Genomic DNA, 25475 nt, shown 5'->3' with positions numbered 1-25475 from the left:
GTGGGCCATTATTACCTGGCTCTGTTAACTATGACACATTCCTTGTTCACGTTCTTACCTTCTTGTAAGCATGGTGGAGTTCCGTGTGTGCCCACAGAGAGTACAGGAGGACGGAAGCAGCTTTACTTGCTTTGTTGGAGGCATAGCTGAAAAGAAAAGGACATTCTGAGATCGGGGAGAATGAGTGAGGCTTCTGGATGCTGTCTGTCGGCGTTCTGTAAGAACCTTCACTCTTCAACTGCTCCTCCCCAGGAGCCGTCCATGAAGTCAGACCACTCGGTGACCAGACAATTAGGCAGCAAACTCTGGAAGGAGGGGACCATATTTGTTTTTGTTTTCTTTTTAAACCACTAGCACAGTGCTAATAAATAAATAGTTTATAGGCCAGGCGGGGTGGCTCATGCCTGTAATCCCAGCACTTTTGGGAGGCCAAGGTGGGTAGATCACGAGGTCAGGAGATCGAGACCATCCTGGCCAACATAGTGAAACCCCGTCTCTACTAAAAATACAAAATCTAGCTGGGTGTGGCGGTGTGTGCCTGTAATCCCAGCTACTAGGGAAGCTGAGGCAGGAGAATCACTTGAACCTGGGAACGGAGGTTGCAGTGAGCTGAGATCGCGCCACTGCACTCCAGCCTGGTGACAGAGTTAGACTCCGTCTCAAAATAATAATAATAATAATAATAATAATAATAATAATAATAAAATAAGCAAAGTAGTTTATAGAGAAAAATCCCTGATATTTATAAGGAATATATCTTTAGATATGTTATAAATTCTTGAATTATTTATAGAATAGAATCTATATTTGTATGGTTATAATGTATGTTTATAGAATAAAAATGCATGAAAGCATGACTGAAAAATACATATGATTTTGTGACACCATGAATGGTAGGAGTAATTTTTCAAGTCAATAAAATAAATTCTTGTGGCAGCCCCTGTTAAAGCAGTTTCAAAATCTCTTTACGTTTCTGTATAGAGCAAATGGAAAACTTGTTCCTGCTATAAATCCAAGTGACCACTGCACTTGAACTGTACTTAGTATTTCATATTCTGTTTTTTTTTTTGAGATGGAGTCTGTGTCACCCAGGTTGGAGTGCAGTGGTGCCATCTCGGCTCACTGCAAGCTCCGCCTCCCAGGTTCAAGCGATTCACTTGCCTCAGCCTCCTGAGCAGCTGGGACTACAAGTGTCCAACACCACGCCCGGCTAATTTTTTGTATTTTTAGTAGAGACCGGGTTTCACCATGTTAGCCACGGTGGTCTCAATCTCCTGACCTCACGATCTGCCTGCCTCGGCCTCCCATAGTGCTGGAATTACAGATGAGAGCCACCGTGCCCGGCCCATGTTCTGCTTTTAAATTTATTCTAAATGTCCCACTTCAGGCTTAGATCAGTGCTGCCTTGTATCTCTTTCTCTTCTATCACCTGATTAGCACATGGCTGAGTTTTTATTTTTTAAACAAAGATGTTTCCCCCCTCCCATACCATAGGCATTTGTAAACATAAAACCAAAACCAGAGAGTGTAAAAATGTACAGAGAAGAGCATGCTGTGTTCCTTCAAGAGTGAAAAGCCTTTCTCTTCCATACTAGCCTGGCAGGGAGGAGCAGTCAAATCAGCACTTCACAGACTTGTTAGTACCTCCTGGACTTTTCAGAATCACTTGGTAATAACTGAAGAGCAAATAAATCCATCAAAGTGATGGGTCTCTAATATTGAAAAGCGTAAAAAGTTATTAAATCCCAAGACTGTTATATTCATAACGTTTGTTTATAAGTTGGTTGTTTGATACTTGTATTCTTTTATTCAAAGATGTAATGTTATAAATGATAATTAGTTCCCAGGCTAGCCCACAAATGACAGGTCAGATATATAACACTCTAGTAAGGAAAGAGCAGCAGACACCACTGGCAAGAAGCTGCTTGTTAACTTTTGTTTTTGAAACAGGGCATGTGAGGACTCACAAGTGGACACTCAGGGCAATAAACAAGTAACAGTAGCTCACCCCCTATCTTGCTAAGCTACCAGAAGTTTCCAAAAGTAATTGCATATTCCCATGTGCAATAATTGTTATATCTGAATACTCAAATAATGAGCATCATACTATCTTATGGTGATTTGCCTGGAAGTTTGGATGACTATTTGGAAGAAGACTCATTTCTGTTTTCCAGCAGTAATTCATTCTCTCCACAAAGACTGAGCAACTCCAATACTATCTGCCAGCCTGTGGCGACAGGTGAATATTCTTGGGGAAGTGACACTCCAGCCAGTGCTCGGGGCTTGTTTTAATCTGACTCTGAATGCAGTCTTCCTTCCTCATGTGCAATGCAAAGTGGGGCTGCAGGGTAGAAGGGACGTAACTTGGGTGGGCTGTGGTGGAGGTGACATGTACATCCCTGAACAACCAAGCACACGTTTCTTCAGTACAGATGAAGTCATCTGCTTTGTAACTCATTAGAAGTATGCTATAGTGGCCATTTCTTTTCTTGTTTGGTTATTTACAAAAGTAACTTGTATCTATTTGTAAAAAGTCAAACAATTCCGAATTGTATAAAGAGAAAAAGATAATCTTCATGCCCCTTTCCAATCTCATCACTCTAAATTAACTAATAGGAAATAATTTGGTTAAAGAAGCATTTTCATTCTCCTCACTTTTTTTTTTTTTTTTTTTAATAGGGAAAAGTTGAAAACAGGAACACAGATATGGAATGACCTGCATTGGACCTTCTATTCTCAAAAGGGAATAAAATGTGGAAGAGATAAGACAGAGAAAAAACTGTGAAAGCAAGACTTTCTCATCAGGCTACCCCTCACTGCTTCTCCTGTGCCATCACTGCTGCTGCTGCTTCTTTTTTTCTTCTTTTTTGAGACAGAATCTCACTCTGTCAACCAGGCTGGAGTGCAGTGGCACGATCGTGGCCCATTGGAACCTCTGCCTCCTGGGCTCAAGCGATTCTCAAGCCTCAGTCTTCCAAGTAGCTGGAATTACAGGCATGCACCACCACATCCAGCTAATTTTTGTATTTTAGTGGAGACAGGGTTTTGCCATGTTGGCCAGGCTGGTCTCAAACTTCTGACCTATGTGATCCACCTGCTTGGACCTCCCAAAGTGCTGGGATTACAGGCATGAGCCACTGTGCCCAGCCCATCACTGCTTCTTCTAAGCCACCTGGTGTGACGTTGCCTCCTAAGATGGAAGTGAGGAAAAGGGCACATATCTGTCCAGAGGACTCCTGCTTTGCCTACATTCTGCTGTTATTAAATCACGGCTGTGGCTCTGGGAAACTAATTCATTAGGCCAATACAATGCTGGAATGCACTACCAAGAGAAGCTCTGGAGTCTGACCCTCTCTCGATACTTCAGAAGAGAAGGGACAAGCATGTGGTGTGGTGGCTTCAGTTCTTTCCTTGGCTGGTCACTGAGGGCTGGCCAGACGATCTGGCCTGGCTTTGCGTCCTGTTTGCCGCCATGTTGCACATGATGACCCTGACTGCACATTCATAACTGGGCTGTTTACACACAGGGTGGTGAGGGGAAAGGGAGGCCGCTGACGGGCAGAAGCTGAAGTACTTACGCATCGCCTGCACTGATGGTCATAATTTTCTGGATGCCCCCAGTGTTTAGAAGGTCCCGTGCATTCTGGTAACTGTTTTGGATTATGTTGTTCAATGTGTAACAGGCAGAAGCTGTAGTTTCAATGAGAAGGTCAGTACTTGGGACTGTGTCAGGAATGATGGAAACCAAATCGGGGAGAGTTTCTTTGGCTACAAAATGAAAAAAAAAGAACACCTGATTTAAAAGATTGTTTCTTAATCCCAAAATCCCAATACATTTTGGGTAACGAACATTCTTTTTTTTTTTTTTTTTTTTGAGACGGAGTCTTGTTCTGTGCCCAGGCTGGAGTGCAGTGGCACGATCTTTGCTCAATGTAAGCTCTGCCTCCCGGGTTCACGCCATTCTCCTGCCTTAGCCTCCTGAGTAGCTGGGACTACAGGCGCCCGCCACCACACCTAGCTAATTTTTTTGTATTTTTAGTAGAGAGGGGGTTTCACTGTGTTAGCCAGGATGCTCTCAATCTCCTGACCTTGTGATCAGCCCGCCTCGGCCTCCCAAAGTGCTGGGATTACAGGCGTGAGACACCACACCTGGCCAGGAACAGTCTTAAAAAGAAACACAGCTGGTTAACAACACATGGAAAGATGTAATTTCCCTAATAACAAATTCTTTAAAATATTTGAAAAGAGGATACTCTGTGCTCAGCACATTGAAAATCTTTTCAGAATGTAATTTGGCAGAAATGTCAAGAACTTAAAACATTTTCATCTGCTTCAATTCGGTAATTCCATGTCTAGGAATACATCTTAAAAACATCACTTTGAAAATGGAAAAAGCTTTCTACAGAGATCTTTATGACAGTACTACATGTAAATGAAAAACTAAAAAGCCTGAATATCCTAATAATAGGAATATGATTAACTAAAACACACCTGCAAAGACTATTATTCATCACAAAACCTATCTATGGAGCATGTGTAATAAAAAGAAAATATGCTAATAGTGTATGTGAAAAATCAGTATATTTATTTATATAAAAAATACATATTATTGGCCAGGTTTGGTGGCTCACACCTGTAATCCCAGCACTTTGGGAGGCTGAGGTGGGTGGATCACTTAAGGTCAGGAGTTCAAGACCAGCCTGGCCAACACGGTGAAACCCCGTCTCTACCAAAAATACAAAAATTAGCTGGGTGTGGTGGCACCTGCTTGTGCCTATAGTCCCAGCTACTCAGGAGGCTGAGGCACAAGAATTGCTTGAACTTGGGAGGGAGAGGTTGCAGTGGGCAGAGATCACGCCACACTACTCCAGCCTGCGCAGCAGAGAGAGAGACCCTGTCTCCAAAAAAAAAAGAAAAGAAAAGAATACATAATATTACCAAAAAACCCACATAAGAAACCTGAGGAAAAATGTTAATAGGAGCTGTTTTTCTACAACAGTATTAATAGTGAACTAAAATCATTTTTTTTTTTTTTTTTTTTGAGACGGAGTCTCCCTCTGTTGCCCAGGCTGGAGTGCAGTGGTGTGATCTCGGCTCACTGCAAGCTGTACTTCCCGGGTTCATGCCATTCTCCTGAGTTAGCCTCCCGAGTAGCTGGGACTACAGGCGTCTGCCACCATGCCCAGCTAAGTTTTGTATTTTTAGTAGAGATGGGGTTTCACCTTGTTAACCAGGATGGTCTTGATCTCCTGACCTCGTGATCTGCCTGCCTCGGCCTCCCAAAGTGCTGGGATTACAAGCATGAGCCACCGTGCCCGGCCAAACTAAAATCATTTTTGAGGCCAGGCACAGTAGCTCATGTCTGTAATCCCAGCGCTTTAGAAGGCCGAGGCAGGAGGATCACTTGAGCCCAGGAGTTTGAGACCAGTCTGGAAAATATAATGAGACCCTGTCTCTATTTTAAAAAGTACAATTAAATAAGTGAATAAATAAGAAATGAATAATCTTTGCTTCCCAAGGTTTTTTAATACATAAGTAATACTACCATTCTAAAAAGAGAAATAAACTATTTTAAATGTACTTTTCTACTATGTATATAACTTCTTGGTTGTAAGTTTGAGTTTGGCTTTTTTTTTGTACTAACAAGAAAGGTATTTAAAAAAAAATAGACACGTCACTTTCACAATTAGGCTACAGAAAATAAAAAAGACACGTAGACCAATGGAACAGAATAGAGAACCCAGAAATAAAGCCAAATACTTACAGCCAACTGATCTTTGACAAAGCAAACAAAAACACAGAGTGGGGCAAGGCCACCTTATTCAACATATTCAACAAATGGTGCTGGGATAATTGGCAAGCCACATGTAAAAGAATAAAGCTAGATCCTCTTCTTTCACTCAAAAACCAACTCAAGATGGATCAAAGACTTAAATCTGAAACCTGAAACCATAAAAATTCTAGAAGATAATCATGGAAAATCTCTTCTAGACATTGGCTTAGGCAAAGAGTTCATGACCAAGAACCCAAAAGCAAACGCAACACAACGCAAAATAAGTAAATGGGATCCAATTAAACTAAAAAGCTTCTGCACAGCAAAAGAAATAATCAGCAGAGTAAACAGATAACCCACAGAGTGGGAGAAAATATTCACAAACTGCATTCGACAAAGGACTAATATCCAGAATCTACAAGGAACTCAAATCAGCAAGAAAAAAGCCAAATAATTCCATCAAAAAGTGGGCTAAGGACATGAATAGACAATTCTCAAAAGAAGATATACAAATGGCATATGAAAATTTTTTTGATAAGCTTCAAACATGAAAAAAATGCTCAACATTACTAATTATCATGGAAATGCAAATTAAAAGCACAATGAGATACCACCTTACTCCTGCAAGAATGACCATAATTTAAAAATCAAAATATAATAGATGTTGGCATGGATGTGGTGAAAAGGGAACACTTCTACACTGCTGGTGGGAATGTAAACTAGTACAAGTACTATAGAAAACAGTATGGAGATGCCTTAAGGAACTAAAGTAGAACTACCATTTGATCCAGCAATTCCACTACTGGGTATCTACCCAAAGTAAAAGAAGTCATTATATGAAAAAGACACTTGTACATGCATGTGTATAGCAACACAATTCACAACTGCAAAATATGGAGCCAATCAACCAATGAGTGGATACAGAAAATGTGGTATACATACACCATGGAATACTACTCAGCCATTAAAAAGAAAGACATAATGGCCTTTGCGGCTAAATTGGATGAAATTAGAGACCACTATTCTAAGTGAAATAACTCAGGAATGGAAAACCAAATATTGTATTCTCACTTATAAGTGGGAGCTAAGCTATGAGGATGCAAAGGAATAAGTGATATAGTGGATTTTGGGGACTTGGGGGAAAGGTAGGAAGGGGTGAGGGATAAAAGACTACACAATGGGTACAGTGTGCACTCCTCAGGTGACAGGTGCACCAACATCTCAGAAATCATCACTAAATAACTTATCCATGTAACCAAACACCACCTGTACCCAAAAATTTATTGGACAATTTAAAAAGGTATTACTATTTGACAAGTCCACTGGAACTTGTTCTATGGTACATATTTTGGTCAATGCGAACTTGTGCTTAAACTTTTTGTAATAGTTATTTTCATGTATGTTTTCCTCTTTTTCCTCTAACCACTTTAGACTCTTCTTAAAAGACAGAAAGCATGCATCTTTTGCTTTTGCTGATCCCCAAAGTTCCCGAATATGTGTTGCATTGATCAGGAATTAACAAATACTGCCTAATTTTATTGTGTGCCTTCATCTGTGTTCACATGGCATCTTGAAGCACATTTCTCTCTCTGTAATACTGGATTGTAATGAATTGTGTGACTGTCTCAACCTCAAATGACACTGTGGGTTCCTTGAAGCCAATTATCTTACTTATTTCTGTGTTTCCAGCATTGATCATTATTCCTGAAATGGACAAGTACTCAATAAAAGGCACTGAATGATATGTCATCATAATACCTGGACCTGATTGACAGGTAAGACATACCTTCTGCTCACAGGCCTGAACTCTTTCTTTTTGACTGTGGTTCAAGCACACAGCATACTGTGGAGAGCTCACTGTTCATCTAAAGCCAGAGGGCTTTAGTTTCAGTCCTGGTTCTGCTACTTTATGGTTCTATGGCCTAAGCAAGCTATTTAACGTCTCTGTTTGTTTTTCCCTAAGTTGCAATGTGAGATAATAATGTCTATGTCACAGGGTTATTTTGAGGGAATGAATCAATGCATGTTAAGTGTATTATAGTACTGCGCATGTGGTAAGCTCTCAATGGATGCTATTATCAGAAGGCTTCCTCCTTTTAATAAGTTAAACTATAGAATGAAAGGCCTTGACTGGCAAAGTAGCACTGTGAGATACATACCTGCGTCTTCTGTGTGAAATCTGTTATTCTGTTACCATGCCCCATTGCCTATCTTTATGTTTTTGAAAAAATGTAAGTTTCAAGTTTATTTCTCTAGATGTAAGTAAAATGTAACAACTTTATTGCAGGTGAGAACAGGGAAAGTTACCTGGCTTAGAAAGCTCTGGTGAGAAACACAAAGCGTATGTTCAAGATGATTTTCACTTATGTCTGGCTATTAAAATTCGGAATTAAGAGAAGTCCTTTTACTTATATATTTGACATGAAGCCAATTTGGAATTTTAAAATTGCATTTATCTTGCTGAAGCCTCTTCTCTCTGTTATACTTAAAGTGAAGTGTATCAACAGAATCATCTACTATAAACCAGGTGGCTACGGCTATACCTTCCCAACATTTAGGGGACTGCAGAGCCTGAGGCCAACAGCATTTCTGCCCTGAAGGTACATGCTTAATGTGTACAGTGCCATTATTTACCTTGGTGGTGTTTTAAAGATGGAGTCAATTTTTCATTTGGGAAAAGAACAAAAAAGGGAAGGATAATACACCTCTATTGAAGTTCAGCACAAAAGACCACGGGGAGAGCATTTTAATAATTTTGAGAGTGCCTATGGCGAGGTCTCTTTCAGATTCACTGAGAATGTTCCAGGTTGTCTCTACTCATAATGAGCATGAAACCATTGTATAAAACCTCCTGTCAAATGTGCTGCTGGCTGGCTTTGAAAATGACATTACTAAAACATAACTGCAGCCTTTAATATCTCTGGGGCTATATGTGTGCATATTTAAAAATCTAATCCATTAAAACAAGCAAAATATTGTTTATATTTTTTGTGAAATGTGAAAAACTGAGTTTGAGTTGTTAGAAACGACCTATTTATAGAGCATTACGAAGCATGTTTAATTTTAGCATTATCTTTCTATCATCTCATTTTGTAATTTTCTATTTGATACAACAAACATTTATCACATACTTCTTGGTATAAGCAAATAAATAAAAAATTATGTTATTTGATAATGTAACACCATTATCATCTCTGTCAATAATACAGTCAAAGGCAAAATACGTCTCATCGCAGTTACCCAAAAAAAGATGCCAAATTTGCTATATTCAGTGACTCCTTTTTTGTCTTTATATTGTGATTATCTGCTTATCCATTTTTTTAATAGTCCAACGCACTGCCAAACTACTAATGTAAACTACCATTACATGTGTTTTTCAAATGTTCTAGAATTATGGTGCTTAAGAGAGCCACAGAGAGAACATTCTGAAAGACAACTATATGGATTAGAAAGACTTCATTGGATGGTGTGACTGAGGGTGCCACCCAGTGAAAAATATCAACAGTATTACTTATCTTGTTAATTATTAGTATGCTCTAAAATTTTTCTTTTGTAGTAATTTTTTAAAAAATGTTGGGTATTTAAAAAAATCTCTGGTGAGATCCACCGAGAAAGCCTCTTTGTGATACCTGGTAGCAGAAAAGGCAGGCCGGTTTATCACCTACTCCTTACTCCCATTTCCAGTCCAGTGCATCTTTGTGAACTGGAGGGGATACAGACAATGTTTCATAGCATTGTATCTTCAGCATGTACATATTACACATGGATACTTATACCGACTCACCAATTTCATTCTGCAGAGAAAGATTCCGGGACAGATTTCTTAGCAGCGAGATGGCTGTCTTTTTCACACTTAGGTCACCGACATGCAGCATCTTTCGGGTGTGCTGCAGGCCATTTTCCTTCTGGACAACTGCCTGAGCCACTGACGTCGGCATCTGTTTTGTGAGACACATCTTATAAGTGCTATTGTGTTTGATTTCATGATAATATTAAGTTTTCTGTAGATTACCAGAGGTTGATGAAAATGTTTTATTTTATTTTTATTTTATTTATTTATTTTGAGACGGAGTCTCTCTCTGTCACCCAGGCTGGAATGCAGTGATGTGATCTCAGTTCACCACAACCTCCACCTCCCAGGTTCAAGTGATTCTCCTGCCTCAGCCCCTGGAGTAGCTGGGATTACAGGTGTGTGCCACCACACCCAGCTAATTTTTCTGTACTTTTGGTAGAGATGGTGTTTTATCATGTTGGCCATGCTGGTCTCAAACTCCTGACTCAGGTGATCCACCTGCCTCAGCCTCCCAAAGTGTTGGAATTACAGGAGTGAGCCACTATGCCCGGCTGAAGATGTTTTAAAAATTAGAACTGTGATGAAACTAGTCTAAATTAGGTTTTCAAGTCAATTACTAGATAAAAACTATTCAGTACATTAAAATGCAATCTTGGGGCTGGGCGTGGTGGCTCACACCTGTAATCCCAGCACTTTGGGAGGCCAAAGCTGGCGGATCACCTGAGGCCAGGAGTTCAAGACCAGCCTGGCCAACATGGTGAAACCCTGTCTCTACTAAAAAATACAAAAATATTAGCCAGGTATGGTGGTGCGTGCCTGTAATCCCAGCTACTCAAGAGGCTGAGGCAGGAGAATCGCTTGAACCTGGGAGACAGAGGTGGCAGAGAGCCAAGATTGTGCCACTGCACTCCAGCCTGAGTGACAGAGCAACACTCTGTCTCAACAAGCAAACAAACAAATAAATGTAATGCAATGCAATGTTGGATTTAATTACGTTATTACTTTTTTTGCATCTGTGTTTATAAATAAAATGGATTAACCTTTTCCTTGTACTACCCTTTTCACTTTTAGAATCAAGGTTATACTAACATCATTAAGTTAGTTGGGTAGTATTTAATCTTTTTCTATCTCCTTTAGCTGTTTGTGTAATACAAGAATAATCTCTTCTTTTGGGCTTGGTAGAATTTAGCCATACAGATTGAATATCCCTTATCTGAAATGCTTGAGACCAGAACTGTTTTGGGTTTTTTTCAGATTTTGGAAGATTTGCAAATGTACAATGAAATATCTTGGGGATATCTTGGGGATAGATAGAACTAAGTCTAAACATGACATTCATTTATCTTTCATATGCACCTTATACTCATAGCCTGGAGGTCATTTTATACAATATTTGTAATAATTCTACGCATGAAATAGTTTGTATACATGGAACCATCAGAAAGCAAAGGTGTCACTATCTCAGCCACCCACATGGACAATCTGTGGTTGTTTGGCATCACCATGAATTCCTGACTCTGAATTCATATGCTACGATAGGCTATCATTTTCTTACACATGTACTCAATAGTTAAAAATATGGTATGCCATTAAAACAGTTAAAAAAAAAATGTGTTCAGGTAACTAGGCAGCACAGTAGCATCACCGGAATACCTGTCTCAGCTGTCTAACAGCAACAGACAACGGCAGGCTCTCTGTCTCTAACTACCATGCTGTGTTTTGATGGAAAGGTTATTGTCTACTGTTTTTTGTTTGTTTTTTTCCAGTGAGAAGAAACATGAAAAGCAATTGAGGGATGAGGAACTGGGTCCTTTAGGGATGAGGGGGCATTCTGTTGGGTGGTTCTGCAAAATGTTGCCTCTAGAGTCATCTGCCTCATTAACAATGGTTTTTTATTCAACTTTTAAGTTCAGGGGTACACGTGTAGGATGTGTAGGTTTGTTACATAGGTTAATGTGTACCACAGTGGTTTGCTGCACAGATCATCCCATCACCTAGCCCAGCACACATTAGCTATTCTTCCTGATGCTCTCCCTCATCCCCCCAAGTCCCCAACAGGCCCCAGTGTGTGCTGTTCCCCACCAAGTATCCATGTGTTCCCATTGTTCAGCTCCCACTTATAAGTGAGGCCATGTGGTGCTTGGCTTTCTGTTTGCCAAGGATAACGGCTTCCATCTCCATCTACGTCCCTGCAAAGGACATGATCTCGTTCCTTTTTATGGCTGCACAGTATTCCATGGTGTGTATGTATGACATTTTCTTTATTCAGTCTATCACTGATGGGCATTTGCATTGATTCCATGTCTTTGCTATTGTGAACAGTGCTGCAATGAACACACACATTCATGTATCTTTATATGAGAGTGATTTATATTCCTTTGAGTATATACCCAACAATGAAACTGCTGGGTCAAATGGTATTTCTGCCTCTAGATCTTTGAGAAATCACCACACTGTTTTCCACAATGATTGAACTAATTTGCACTCCCACCAATGGTGGAAAAGCGTTACTTTTTCTCTGCAACCTCATCAGCTTCTGTTGTTTTTCTGACTTTTTAATAATTACCATTCTGACTGGCATGAGATGGTATCTCACAGTGGTTCTGATTTGCATTTTTCTAACGATCAGTGATGTTGAACTTTTTTTTCACGTTTGTTAACCACATGTATGTCTTCCTTTGAGAAGAGTCTGTTCATGTCCTTTGTCCACTTTTTAATGTTTTTTTTTTTGTTTTTGTCTTGTAAATTTGTTTAGGTTCCTTGTAGACGCTGGATATTAGACCTTTGTCAGGCAGATAGACTGTAAACACTTTCTCCCATTCTCTAGGTTGTCTGTTCACTCTGATGATAGTTTCTTTTGCTGTGCAGAAGCTCTTTAGTTTCACTGCATCCCATTTGTCAATTTTTGCTTTCATTGCTATTGCTTTTGGTGTTTTTGTCATGAAATCTTTGCCGTTGCCTATGTCCTGAATGGTATTGCCTAGATTTTCTTCTAGGGTTTTTATAGTTTTGGGTTTTACATTTAAGTCTCTATCTTGAGTTAATTTTTGTATAAAGTGTAAGGAAGGGGTCCACTTTCAATTTTCTGCATTTGACTAGCCAGTTCACCCAGCACGGTTTATTAAATAGGGAATCCTTTTCCCATTGCTTGCTTTTGTCAGGTTTGCTGAAGATCAGATTGCTGTAGGTGTGCAGTCTTATTTCTGAGTTCTCTATTGAATTCCACTGGTCTATGTGTCTGCTTTTGTACCAGTACCATGCTGTTTTGGTTATGGTAGCTTTGTAATACAGTTTGAAGTCAGGTAGCATGATGCCTCTAGCTTTGACCTTTTTGCTTAAGATGGTCTTGGCTATTCGGCTCTTTTTCAATTCCATATGAATTTTAAAATAGTTTTTTTTCTAATTCTGTGAAGAATGTTAATGGTAGTTTAATGGGGATAGCATTGAATCTATAAATTACTTTGGGCAGTAGTTTATTGAGAGCTTTTACTTTGAAGGGATGCTGAATTTTATCAAAGGCCTTTTCTGCATCTATTGAGATCATGTGGTTTTTGTCTGTAGTTCTGTTTATGTGATGGATCACATTTATTGATCTGCAAATGTTGAACCAACCTTGCAGCCCAGTGATGAAACCCACTTGACGGTGGTAGATACGCTTTTTGACATGCTGCTAGATTCAGTTTGCCAGTATTTTACCGAGGATTTTTGTATCGATGTTTGTCAGGGATATTGGCCTGAAGTTTTCTTTTTTTGTTGTTATATCCCTGCCAGGTTTTGGTATCAGGATGATGCTGGTCTCATACAATAAGTTAAGGAGGAGTTCTTCCTTTTCAATTTTTTGGAATAGTTTCAGTAGAAATGGTACCCACTCTTCTTTGTACCTCTGGCAGATTTCAGCTGTAAATCTATCTGGTCCTGGGTTTTTTGTGGTTGGTAGTCTATTTATTACCACCTCAATTTTAGAACTCATTATTGGTCTATTAAGGGATTCGATTTCTTCTTGGTTCAGTCTGGAGAAGATGTATGTGTCCAGAAGTTTGTCCATGTTTTCCTAGATCTTCTAGTTTATGCGTATAGAGGTATTTATAGTATTCTCTGATGGTTGTATGTATTTCTGTGGGGTCAGTGGTGATATCCCCCTTATCATTTCTGATTGTGTTATTTGATTCTTCTCTCTTTTCTATTAGTCTAGCTAGCAGATCATTTTATTAATTTTTTTTTTTTCAAAAAAACAGCTCCTGAATTTGTTGATTTTTTGGAGGGTTTTTTGTGTGTGTGTCTGTATCTCCTTCGGTTCCACTCTGATCTTGGCTATTTCTTGCCTTGGGGTTTGTTTGCTCTTGGTTCTCTAGTTCTTTTAGTTGTGATGTTAGGTTGTTACCTTGAGATCTTTTTTTTTTCTTTTTTTTTGAGATGGAGTCTCATTCTGTTGCCCAGGCTGGAGTGTAGTGGCACAATCTCGGCTCACTGCAAGCTCTGCCTCCTGGGTTCACGCCATTCTCCTGCCTCAGGCTCCCAAGTAGCTGGAACTACAGGTGCCCACCACCACATCCGGCTAATTTTTGTATTTTTAGTAAAGACAGGGTTTCACCTTGTTAGCCAGGATGGTCTCTATCTCCTGACCTTGTGATCTGCCCACCTCGGCCTCCCAAAGTGCTGGGATTACAGGCATGAGCCACCGTGCCTGGCCACCTTGAGATCTTTCTAGCTTATTGATCTGGGCATTTAGGATTACAAATTTCCCTCTTAACACTGTTTTAGCTGTGTCCCAGAGATTCTGGTACACTGTCTGTTTGTTCTCATTAATTTCAAATCACTTCTTGACTTCTGTCTTAATTTCACTATTTATCCACAAGTAATTCAGGAGCAGGCTGTTCAATTTCTATGTACTTGTGTAGTTTTGAGTGAATTTCTTAATCTTGAGTTCTAATTTGGTTGCACTGTCATCTGAGAGATGGTTTCCTATGATTTCGGTTCTTTTGCATTTGCTAGGGAGTGTTTTACTTCTAATTATATGAACAAGTTTTGGGTAAGTGCTATAGGGTGAGGAGGGGAATGAATATTCTGCTATTTTTTGGTGGAGAGTTCTGTAGATATCAGGTCTGCTTGATCCAGAGCTGAGTTAACTCTTCTTGATGAATTGAACCCTTTACCATTATGTAATGCCCCTCTTTGTCTTTTTTTGATCTTTATTGGTTTAAAGTCTGTTTTGTCAGAACTAGGATTGCAACCCTTGCTTTTTTCTGTTTTCCACTTGCTTGGTAAATTTTCCTCTATCTCTTTATTTTGAGCCTAAGTGTGTCTTTGCATGTGAGATGGAAGACAGGACACCAATGGGGTTTGGTTGTTTATCCAGCTTGCCATTCTGTGTCTTTTAGTTGGTGCATTTAGCCCATTTACATTTAAGGCTAGTATTGTTATGTGTGAATTTGGTCCTGTCATCATGATGCTAACTGGTAATTTTGCAGACTTGTTTATGTGGTTGCTTCATAGTGTCACTGGTCTGTGTACTTCAATGTGTTTTCATAGTGGCTGGTAATGGTTTTTCCTTTCCATATTTAGTGCTTCTTTCAGGAGCTTTTGCAAGGTAGGCCTTGTATTGATGAATTCCGTCAGCATTTGCTTGTCTGCAAAGGATCTTATTTCTCTTTTGTTTATGAAGCTTAGTTTGGCTGAAAATGAAATTCTGTGTTGGAAATTCTTTTAAGAATTTTAAATATTGGCCCCCAATCTCTTCTGGCTTGTAGGATTTCTGCTGAGAAGTCTGCTGTTAGTCTGATGGGCTTACCTTGTAAGTGATCTGGCCTTTCTCTCTGGCTGCCCGTAACATTTATTCTTTCATTTTGACCTAGAATCTGATAAGTATGTGTCTTGGAGATGATCTTCTCATAGAGTATCCTACTGGAGTTCTCTCCATTTCCTTAATTTGAATGCTGGCCTGTCTTGCTAGGTTTGGGAAATTCTATTGGGATGATATCCTAAAGTATGTTTTCCAACTTGGTTCTGTTCTCCCTATCTCTTTCAGGTACCCCAATCAGTTGCAGGTTCCATCTCTTTACATAATCCCACATTTCTTGGAGGTCTTGTTCATTCCTTTTCATTCTTTTTTCTCTATTCTTGTCTGCCTGTCTTATTTCAGAAAGATAGTCTTCAAACTCTGAGGTACTTTCCTCCGCTTGGTCTATTCTGCTATTGATACTTGTGATTGCATGGTGAAGTTCTCATGTTATATTTTTCAGCCCTATCAAGTCAGTTATGTTCCTCTCTAAACTGGCTATTCTGGTTATCAGCTCCTGTATTATTTTATCATGATTTTTAGCTTCTTTGCATTGGGTTACAACGTGCTCCTTTATCTCAGCGAAGTTTGTTGTTTCCAACCTTCTGAAGCCTACTTCTGTCAACTCCGCCATCTCAGCCTCATCGCTGTTCTAAGCCCTTGCTGGAGAGGTGTTGTAGTCATCTGGAGGAGAAGAGGCACTCTGTTTTTTTGAGTTTTCAGTGTTTTTGCATTGATTCTTTCTCATCTTTGTGGGCTTATCTACCTTTGACCTTTGAGGCTGCTGACTTCTGAAGGAGTTTCTGTGGGGTCTTTTTTGTTGATGATGTTGTTGTTTTCTGTTTATTTGTTGTTGGTTTTTTTTTTTTTTTCTTTTCACATTCAGGCTACTGACTGTTAGCAACCACAGGGCTACTGTGGTTTGCTGGGGAACTGCTCCAGACCTTAGTTGCCTCTGCTTTTCCTGTACTTGGAGGTATCAACAGTGAAGGCTGTGAAGCAGCAAAGATGGCAGCCTGCTCCTTCCTCTGGACACTCCATCCCAGGGTGGGTACTGACCTGCTTCTGGCCCAAATGCTCCTTTTGGAGGTGTCTGGAGACCCTTATTGAAAGGTCTCACCTAGTCAGGAGGAATGGAATTAGGGACCTGCTTACAGAAGCAGTCTGGCTGTAGACCAGCTGTGCTGTGTTTGGGAGGACCCTTCCTCATCCGGACTGCCCAGACTCTCTAGAGTAGGCAAGCTGGAACAGCTCAGTTGACCGAACCACAGAGATGGCAGCCTCCCCTCCTGCCGGGAGCTCCATCCCAGGGAGAGATCAGAGCTCTCTGTCCATATAAGCCTGGCTGGAGTAATTAAAGGCCCCCCACAGGGAGGCCCTGCCCAGTGAGGAGGAATGGATCGGGGTCCCACTTTAAAGCAGTTTGGGCACAATCTGGCACAGCAGCTGTGTGGTGTTGGTGGGGGGTATCCCTTCCTCATCTAGACCACCCAGACTCTCTGGAGCTGGCAGGCTGGAATGTGCAGTTGACCGAACCATAGAAATAGTAGCCACCCCTCCCCCAGGGAACTGCCTCCTGTTTCAGGCAGACTCACTGTGTTGCCATTGGCTGGCTGGAATTCCCACGCCAGTGGGTCTTAACTTGTGAGGTGCTGTGGAAGTGGGGCCCTCAGAACAATGCTGCTTGGCTCCCTGGATTCAGCCCCCTTCCTAGGGGAATGTACAAAGGGATCTGTCACCTTGCTGGGAATTCCAGGATGGAGTATGTAAAACTCTTGTCTCTGTGTGTACCTGTGCTGAGGCTCCACACAGCTCTGTTTATTGGATCCAAGGCCCTGGTAGTGTGGGCTCATGAGGGGATCTCCTGATCCACAGGTTGCAAAGATCTGTGGGAGAAGCATGGTTTCCTGGGCGGGTTGCACAATCAGTCACTGCTTCCCTCTGCTAGGGGTGGGGGTTCCTTTGGCTCCATGAGGCTCCTGGGTGGGCCACTGGCCCACTCTGCTTTTCTTTATTCTCTCCAGGTCAGGATGATTGTCTAGTCAGTCCCAGTGTGAGAACCTGGATATTTCAGCTGAAGGTGCTGAATTCACTCGACGCTTTCATTCCTCTCTGTGCTGTGGGCTGCAGCTGCTTCTTAATGGGCCCTCTTGGTCCCCAACTCAACAATGGCTCTTATTTTAGCAGTCTCTCTTTGATTTTATAAATAGAATGAGTTGTTCTGTTATGAATGCCTGCTGCTCTAGTTCTTCAATAAGCCCACCACACAATTTCACCCTGTCATCTATAGGCACTTTTTCTGCAGTGTTAACAACATCACTATTATCATGATTACCTTATTCAGAATCATTTTGGCCATTTCACCATTGGTCAATGAATGAACAAGTGGAGCCTTGTTATCAATGTTAAAAACTTCTTTAGTATTCACTTCTTCCAGCTTACTGACGGATTATGAAGTCTATTTTTTTGCAAAGGTAAGGAGTTCAGCCATCTTTTTTTTCTCACTTGACATATATAATTCTTCAAAGCCACCATCTCATTTATCATTACCACTGGACATAGCTGTAGGCCAGAGTTGTGCCAGGCATGCACACCTGTTTCAAGCAATGGCAACAGCATATAGAGCATCCTCAGGCTAAACTCCTTTTGAACACTTTCTCACACCCACACCTCTGCACACTGCTGCTAGCCAGCATGCTGTTCAAGAAAAGTGTTTTTTTAATGTACTCTTTATTGATCTAAGGATACTCTGGTCACATAGCTAAAATGATGAAGTCACATTTGAGGGAAAGTACATAGAATAGACATTTTTAAAATGAGAATTTCAGCTGGGAGATGAGCAGAACAATTGTCATGTAATAACAAAATCTTGCAGTCATCATCCAGTCGAGTCTCCCTGCAGCAAGCATTAGCCACTTGGTACCAAATGTTTGTGAAACCAATCAAAAAAGATGTCCCTGGTGCTCCATGTCTTTCTGTTAGCATAATAACAGACTGGTAAGAAACTTGCTCCTTGAAAACAGTGAGGACACAAGTTTTTATCTATCACCCCACTTATGTGTGCCTGATGCATTAACACATCCCAGCATATTCTGTCCTTGGCAGCCTTAATTCTAGTAGGTGCTGTTTCATCAGCTGTAGTCAGTGTCTTTCTGAGGCAATGATGCCAAAACAGTGATGTTTCATCAGCATTATAGACTTGTTTTGGCTTCAGATTTTCATTAGCCATGAATGGCAAACTCAATGAATTTCTTCACTGCTTTGTGATCAGCAGATGCTTTATCATCACAAATCTTTAAAAATGTAATGCTGTGTCTTGTCTTAAATTTCTGCAACCAGCCTATTGATTATTCACATTCCCTTTTAATTTCCAGTTCATCAAGATCTTTGCTTGTTTCACGGTCAGCATACCATTATGTGGCATGTGTTCCCTGTGACGTGGACAGATCCACACTTTCAATACATGATCAAGATCTTCATGTTTGGCTTTATGCAGTTTTCTAATTTTCACTAACTTCTGTGAATCAGTTTCAGCACAGAACTTCAACAATGTATCCTTCTGTTTCTTCAGGTCATATATGGATGTTTCATATACTCCTGTCCAGTTTCTCCAACAGCTTGGCTTTCTGTGCTAGAGGTAAACATAAATGCTTCCTCTTTTTATCAGTTAGCCTGAGGGGTATCTGTAGGTCATTTTGTCATTTTCAGCAGTACCTTTATACCACAGAGCAAACAGTAAGCAAACAAACACAGTTGAGTCATGCATGTAGGTCTTGGCTCCATGTGGGGCATTGTGGGAAACCTGCCATCAGCATGCCTGGCCTGCACACATGCCATTTTACTATCCTTTGTGGGTGTGCTTGCTTGTGTGGGGGAAACTGGGTGTCTGTGGAAAAGATATATGGCAGCTGAAGGGAGCTGGGAGGGATTTGTTTTTTTTTTCTTTTCTGCTTGGGGATGCCGAGTAAACTGTGTATTGTGTGCCTGCGTTTTGACTTGACTTGCCATATTAAGGTCAAGTATAACATTTTCAACGCATGGTGTCATGCTGGTGCTAAAAAGGTTTTGGATTTTGGAGCATTTCAGATTTTGAAAATTTGGATTAGGGATCCTCAACTTACATTGCTGCATATCTGTCACTCACTTCCACGGTGACATGGAATCTGTGTTCACCCAGAAAGCTAACTGAGCTGAGAAAAAAATCTTAAAGGGAGATGTCTTTCATTATCATTTCAGTTTATTTACTGGTTGATAATTAGTCATCTTTTCTATTTCTTCTTGTTCAAGTTTTGGGAATTTACACAGGTTAATTAATTTACACTTTTTTTTTGAGATGGAGTCTCGCTCTGTCGCCCAGGCTGGAGTGCAATGGCGTGATCCTGGCTCACTGCAACCTCTGCCTCCCGGGTTCACGCCATTCTCCTGCCTCAGTCTCCTGAGTAGCTGGGACTACAGGCGCCCGCCACCACGCCAGCTAATTTTTTGTATTTTCAGTAGAGACGGAGTTTCACCGTGTTAGCCAGGCTGGTCTTGAACGCCTGACCTCAAGTGATCCACCTGCCTCAGTCTCCTAAAGTGCTGGGATTACAGGCATGAGCCACTGTGCCCGGCCATTATTAACTTTTAAATGGGAAAACCCATCACTATTTCCACACAAACGACCTGCCAATTGACTTTCTATAACCCACTTAGAAGTTTGGATCTATATTCGGTCAAATCTATGTTAACTGATCATAGTCCTTGCATTTGTTATTCCTGGCTGTAGCTGTAAACTATCATGAGCACAGTCAGTCTGAAGGTGAGAATTATATTTTTGAAAATATAAAATGTCTTGACTTCCAGGAGCTTACTAGAGAAATAAAAAAGTGTAGCCTGCAGTTTTCAAAACCAATTCATCACAAGATTGAAGGTTATAAATCTAAATAATGGTCAGTGATAGCCCAATAGTGACCAGACAAACATAAAACAAAAACGTAAACAAAACCAAAGCAAAAAACTAAAAAAAAACCCCAAAACAAACAACCAAACAAATAGTCTAAGCCATAAGGACCCCTTGTGAACTCTCATGTGGATGTCTGGATTTTAGGAACAGGATTATCAGATCAGTGGGAGAAAATGTATAAACATTGGGAAGTAGAATCATTTCAAGTTCATTTTGGGCCTCTGGATATGACTTTAATGTTAATCAACTTACTTTAAACTGAGCCTGCTTAATATATAATGAAACAAATAATTGTCATGTCTTATTGTTTTTATAATTTAGTATCTTTTTTTCTTTCAATATTAAAAACAGCAGGAAGAAGCTGGGCCTGGTGGCTCATGCCTGTAATCCCAGCACTTTGGGAGGCTGAGGTGGGAGGATTGCTTGAGGCCAGGAGTTTGAGACCAGCCTGGGCAACATAGTGAGACCTTGTCTCTACAAATGATAAAAAAATTTAGCCCAGTGTTGCGGTATGTGCCTGTGGTTCTAGCTTCTTGGGAGGCTGAGGTGGGAGAGAATCATTTGAACCCTGGTGGTCAAGGCTGCAGTGAGTCATGTTTGCACCACTGCACTCCAGCCTGGGTGACAAAGCAAGACCCCATCTCAGGAAAAAAAAAAAAGGGAGGAAGAAAACATGTAATTGTTAGATACAGTTGCAATACTCTGTTTATTAGTTATTAAAACATATCTTTTATTAGACTCTCAAAGTGTCCATGACTCAAAGGAATTTAATTACTATTTTATAATGTTTGTTCTATTATAAACAAATACAAATTTGTCTTTCATTAATTTGCAGAACATTCTGTTAGACTATTTGCTCTCCTCTGAGAAGAATCCTTCGCCTGTAGCCATCCAAGGAGGAGACTACTAGACACCACTCCTGTATCCTGGGCCAGGCGGGACATTGGGCTCTTCTCTCTCTTCCCAGCTGCACTTCTACACTATTCCGTCTTCCCTCAAATGCATAAGTCCTGTTCTTCTGAGTCACCACCGTCCAGCTGTATCACCCCCCACAGCATTTTCTTTGCTATCACAAGGCCTATTGTTCTTTCCTCAATATTCGCTGGAGGCTTTGGAGCCCAGTTCATAGCCTTCTCCATCTCCTATTCATATACCTCATCAAAATGATTACCTCACAGTTCCTAGACTTCCCCACAGTCCCTGACTTTCATCTCTTCCATACATCAGCCACTCACTTCCATGATCACACAGAGCCTGTGTTCACTCAGGGACATGTTGCCTCCGAAAACAAACTCAGCAATGTCAGGCTCTGAACACATTTTCCCATTCTCCTTGCTCTCCCTCCTACCATGTTTCTCTTCAGCCTCATCAAGAACTTCAGTCCCTTTACCCGACCTTCATTCCTTACACCTCAAGATATCAATTCTCTGTCTTAAATTTCTTATTTAGACTACAGTGCACGAACCATCACATTAAATATTTTCTCTCCAGGCTGGGCACTATGGCTCAAGCCTGTAATCCCAGCACTTTGGGAGGCTGAGGAAGGCAGATCACCTGAGGTGAGGAGTTCAAGACCAGCCCGGCAAACATGGTGAAACCCTGTCTCTACTAAAAATACAAAAAATTAGCTGAGCGTGGTGGTGGGCGCCTATAATCTCAGCTACTTGGGAGGCTGAGGTAGGAGAATCACTTGAACCTGGGAGGCGGAAGTTGCAGTGAGCTAAGACCGTGCCACTGGATTCCACCCTGGGCGACAGAGTGAGACTCCATCTTAAAAAAAAAAAAATTCCAATACTCTCAACAATCTTGTCAGTCTAGCTTATTTTTCTCTCACCCATCAAAACTGCAATACAGCGTTCATTTAACTTGTTTCTTTTCTGATTTTATACTTGTCTACCAAATATTGCTAGGGCAACAGTGCATTTGCAGAAGAACCAATCTGCAAATTATGGCCTCCAATCTCTACAAGGAATTCAATGTTGCTAGTAAACTTGCTGTTTCTTAAACACCAGTGAGGGTTTCAAAGCCTTACACCAGAATCACCCTTGTAAAATTTAATCTGATTATGTTCCACACCTCAGATTTAAACCCTTTCATGACTCCCCATCACCTTCCAAATGATGTTCAAACATCTTAGTACGGCTCAAACAGTCCTCTGTAGTCTGACATTTTACTTCCTTCCTTACCACTACTCCCTAATTCTCTAGATTACAACTCTCCTAAACTGCCTATCTCTCCTACTAGACGATTCACTAGCCTCTTGAAAGAATGTATCTTATCCATCTTTTCTCCACCTCAGTGCCTTGTATGGTACCTTGCACATGATAGGTCCTATACAAATGTTTACTGACCTGAATTGTATAAATAATATGCTATCAAGTTTCCCTGAAGATTTATCATCTCAGAAGGTACTTGAAAACAAGATGAGGAATCAAATAAAGTCACAAAATATTCCTTACAATTTTTGTTTTCTTTTAAAACATGAGAATTTCTTGAGAATTAAAATCTTGCTTTATAGACATATCATACTACACTATTTAATGATATATGCTTAGATATAATAAAGAGCATTAATGTTTTCATGTTAATTCATAAGAACAATCACTGAAAACATGTGACTATAGATGAGGTCTGATTCCTTAAATGCTGTTTGCTCAGCTTGGGGACAGCATGGCAAAATTTCACTAATTCTTATTCACTGAGGGAAATGAGAAAGCCTGAAGTAGGATGACCTTTATAATCATAAGGAAAATAAGCAATGAGCACTACCAAATAGAGATTCTATATTCTAGCTTTTATAAATATGTGAGAATGACTGTTATTTAGCTGGTCAACTGTTTGCAAGAGCACTTTTAACTCATATTGCCTTGATCATTAATGAGGTTGAAAAAATGTTTTCAAATGTTTATTGGCCTTGAAAAAAAAATTTCAACTTTTAGATTCAGAGGGTAGATGTGCAGGTTTGTGACATGGGTATACTGTGTGATGCTAAGGTTTGTGATATGAATGATCCCGTCACCCAGGTAGTGAGCATAGTACTCAAGAGTTAGTTATTCATCTCTTTCCCCCTCCTTCTCTCCCTCTTCTTGTAGTCCCCAGTGTCTAATGTTGCAATCTTTATGTCCACGAGTAACCAATGTTTGACTCCCACGTATAAGTGAGAATATGTGGTATTTGTTTTTCTGTACCTGCATTAATTCACTTAGGAAAATGGCTTCCAGATGCATCCATGTTGCTGCAAAGGACATGATTTTACTCTTTTTTATGGCTGCATATCATTCCAGGGTGCATATGTACCACATTTTCTTTATTCAATCCACCATGGATGGGCACCCAGGTGGATTCTGTGTCTTTGCTATTGCGAATAGCATGGTGATGAACATATGAGTGCACATGTCTTTTTGGTAGAATAATTTATTTTCCTTTGGATATCTACTCAGTAATAGGATTGCTGGGTGGAATGGTAGCTCTGTTTTAAGTTCTTTGAGAAACCTCCAAACTGCCTTCCACAGTGGCTGAACTAATTTATATTCCCACCAACAGTATGTAAGTGTTCCCTTTTCTCCTAAGCCTCACCAGCATCTGTTGCGTTTTGACTTTTTAATAATGGCCATTTTAAGTGGTGTGAGACGGCATCTCACTGTAGTTTTGATTTGATGATTAATGATGATTAGTGATGATGAGGTTTTTTCATGTTTTTGGGCGACTGGCAATGTCTTTTTTTGAGAAATGTCTGTTCATGTCTTTTGCTCCCTTTTTTAATGGGGTTATTTGGTTTTTGCTTGCTGAATTTTTTAAGTTCCTTACAGATTCTGGATTTAAACCTTTACCAGATACATACTTTGTGAACATTTTCTCCCATTCTGTAGGTTGTCTATTTACTCCCTTGATAGTTTATTTTGCTGTGCAGAAGCTCTTTAGCTTAATTAGGTCCCAGAATAGACAACCCAGCAATGAAGCTCTACACCTACAGCCATCTGGTGTTTGACAAAGTTGACAAAAATAAGCAATGGGGAAAGGACTCCCTATTCAATAAATGGTACTGGGATAACTGGCCAGCCATACGCAGAAAAACAAAACTGGACCTCTACCTTTTACTATATATACAAATTAATTCAAGATGCATTAAAGATTTAAATGTTAAGACCTCAAAATGTAAGAATCCTAGAAGAAAACCTGTGAAACACCATTCTGGACATTGGCCATGGGAAATAAATATGACTGTTGACTATTTCAATGTTATCTTTCACCAAGTGTCTCTTAAGTCTCTTGTCCATTTATTTTTCTATTGGGCTGTCCATGTTTTCTTTATTTATTGTTATCTCAACTCTTCTATATTTTCTGGATACCCACGTTTGTTACTTACAGATGTTGCAAAAATCTTTTCCCACTCTGTGGTTTGCCTTTGTAATGTCTTAACATGTCTTTTGATAGCATAAGTTATTAATTTAGTCAATTTATCAAATATTTACTTGAAGGTTAGTCCTCTTTGTGTCCATTTTAAGGAAATCTTTCCCTATTCCAGGTCACGAAGATATTCTTCCATGTAATTGTTTAGCATCTTTATTGTTTTACCTTTTATATTTAGGTTTCATTCCTGTTGGTATTTACTTTTATATTTAGGTTTCATTCCTGTTGGTATTTACTTTTATATTTAGGTTTCATTCCTGTTGGTATTTACTTTTATATTTAGGTTTCATTCCTGTTGGTATTTACTTTTATATTTAGGTTTCATTCCTGTTGGTATTTATTTTTGGGTAAGGTATGCGGTAGGGCAGAAGATCCCAACCCCCCGGGTCACAGTACCAGTCTGTGGACTGTTAGGAACCCGCCGCACAGCAGAAAGTGAGCAGTGAGTGAGCATTATTAGTGCTTGAGCTCCACTTCCTGTCAGATCCATGGTGGCATTAGGTTCTCATAGGCTCACGAACCCTATTGTGAACCGCACACGTGAGGGATCTAGGCTGTGTGCTCCTTATAAGAATCTAATTGATCTAAGGTGGAACAGTTTCATCCTGAAACTCTCTCTCCCCAGCCTAGTCTGTGAAAAAACTGTCTTCCATGAAACCAGTCTCTGGTGCCAAAAAGGTTGGGGGCCGCTGAGGGAATCTGTTTCATTTTTTTCTGATCGATATTAAATAAAGGGCTTTTAAAACTATTTATTTCAGGCTGGGCGCAGTGGGTCAGGCTT

General features: G+C 40.2%; 1 protein-coding gene across 1 annotated transcript in view; it reads right to left on the bottom strand.

Moving 5' to 3' along the window:
* The window catches only part of PKP2 (plakophilin 2), a 110089-nt gene that overhangs the window by 1833 nt on the left and 82781 nt on the right, over nucleotides 1-25475 (bottom strand). The window contains exons 10-12 of the mRNA XM_033222454.1: nucleotides 9558-9711; nucleotides 3579-3768; nucleotides 59-146 (exon numbers count right to left, since the gene is read on the bottom strand). Of these exons, the coding sequence (XP_033078345.1) occupies nucleotides 59-146; nucleotides 3579-3768; nucleotides 9558-9711 (432 nt within the window). The remainder of the gene's footprint in view (nucleotides 1-58; nucleotides 147-3578; nucleotides 3769-9557; nucleotides 9712-25475) is intronic.

Source organism: Trachypithecus francoisi, unplaced genomic scaffold (assembly GCF_009764315.1).
Source record: "Trachypithecus francoisi isolate TF-2019V2 unplaced genomic scaffold, Tfra_2.0 Lachesis_group11, whole genome shotgun sequence".
In the NCBI taxonomy this organism is placed as follows: Eukaryota; Metazoa; Chordata; class Mammalia; order Primates; family Cercopithecidae; genus Trachypithecus; species Trachypithecus francoisi.
The sequence above is the reverse complement of the archived record's forward strand: the minus strand, read 5'-3'. Positions and strand labels throughout refer to the sequence as shown.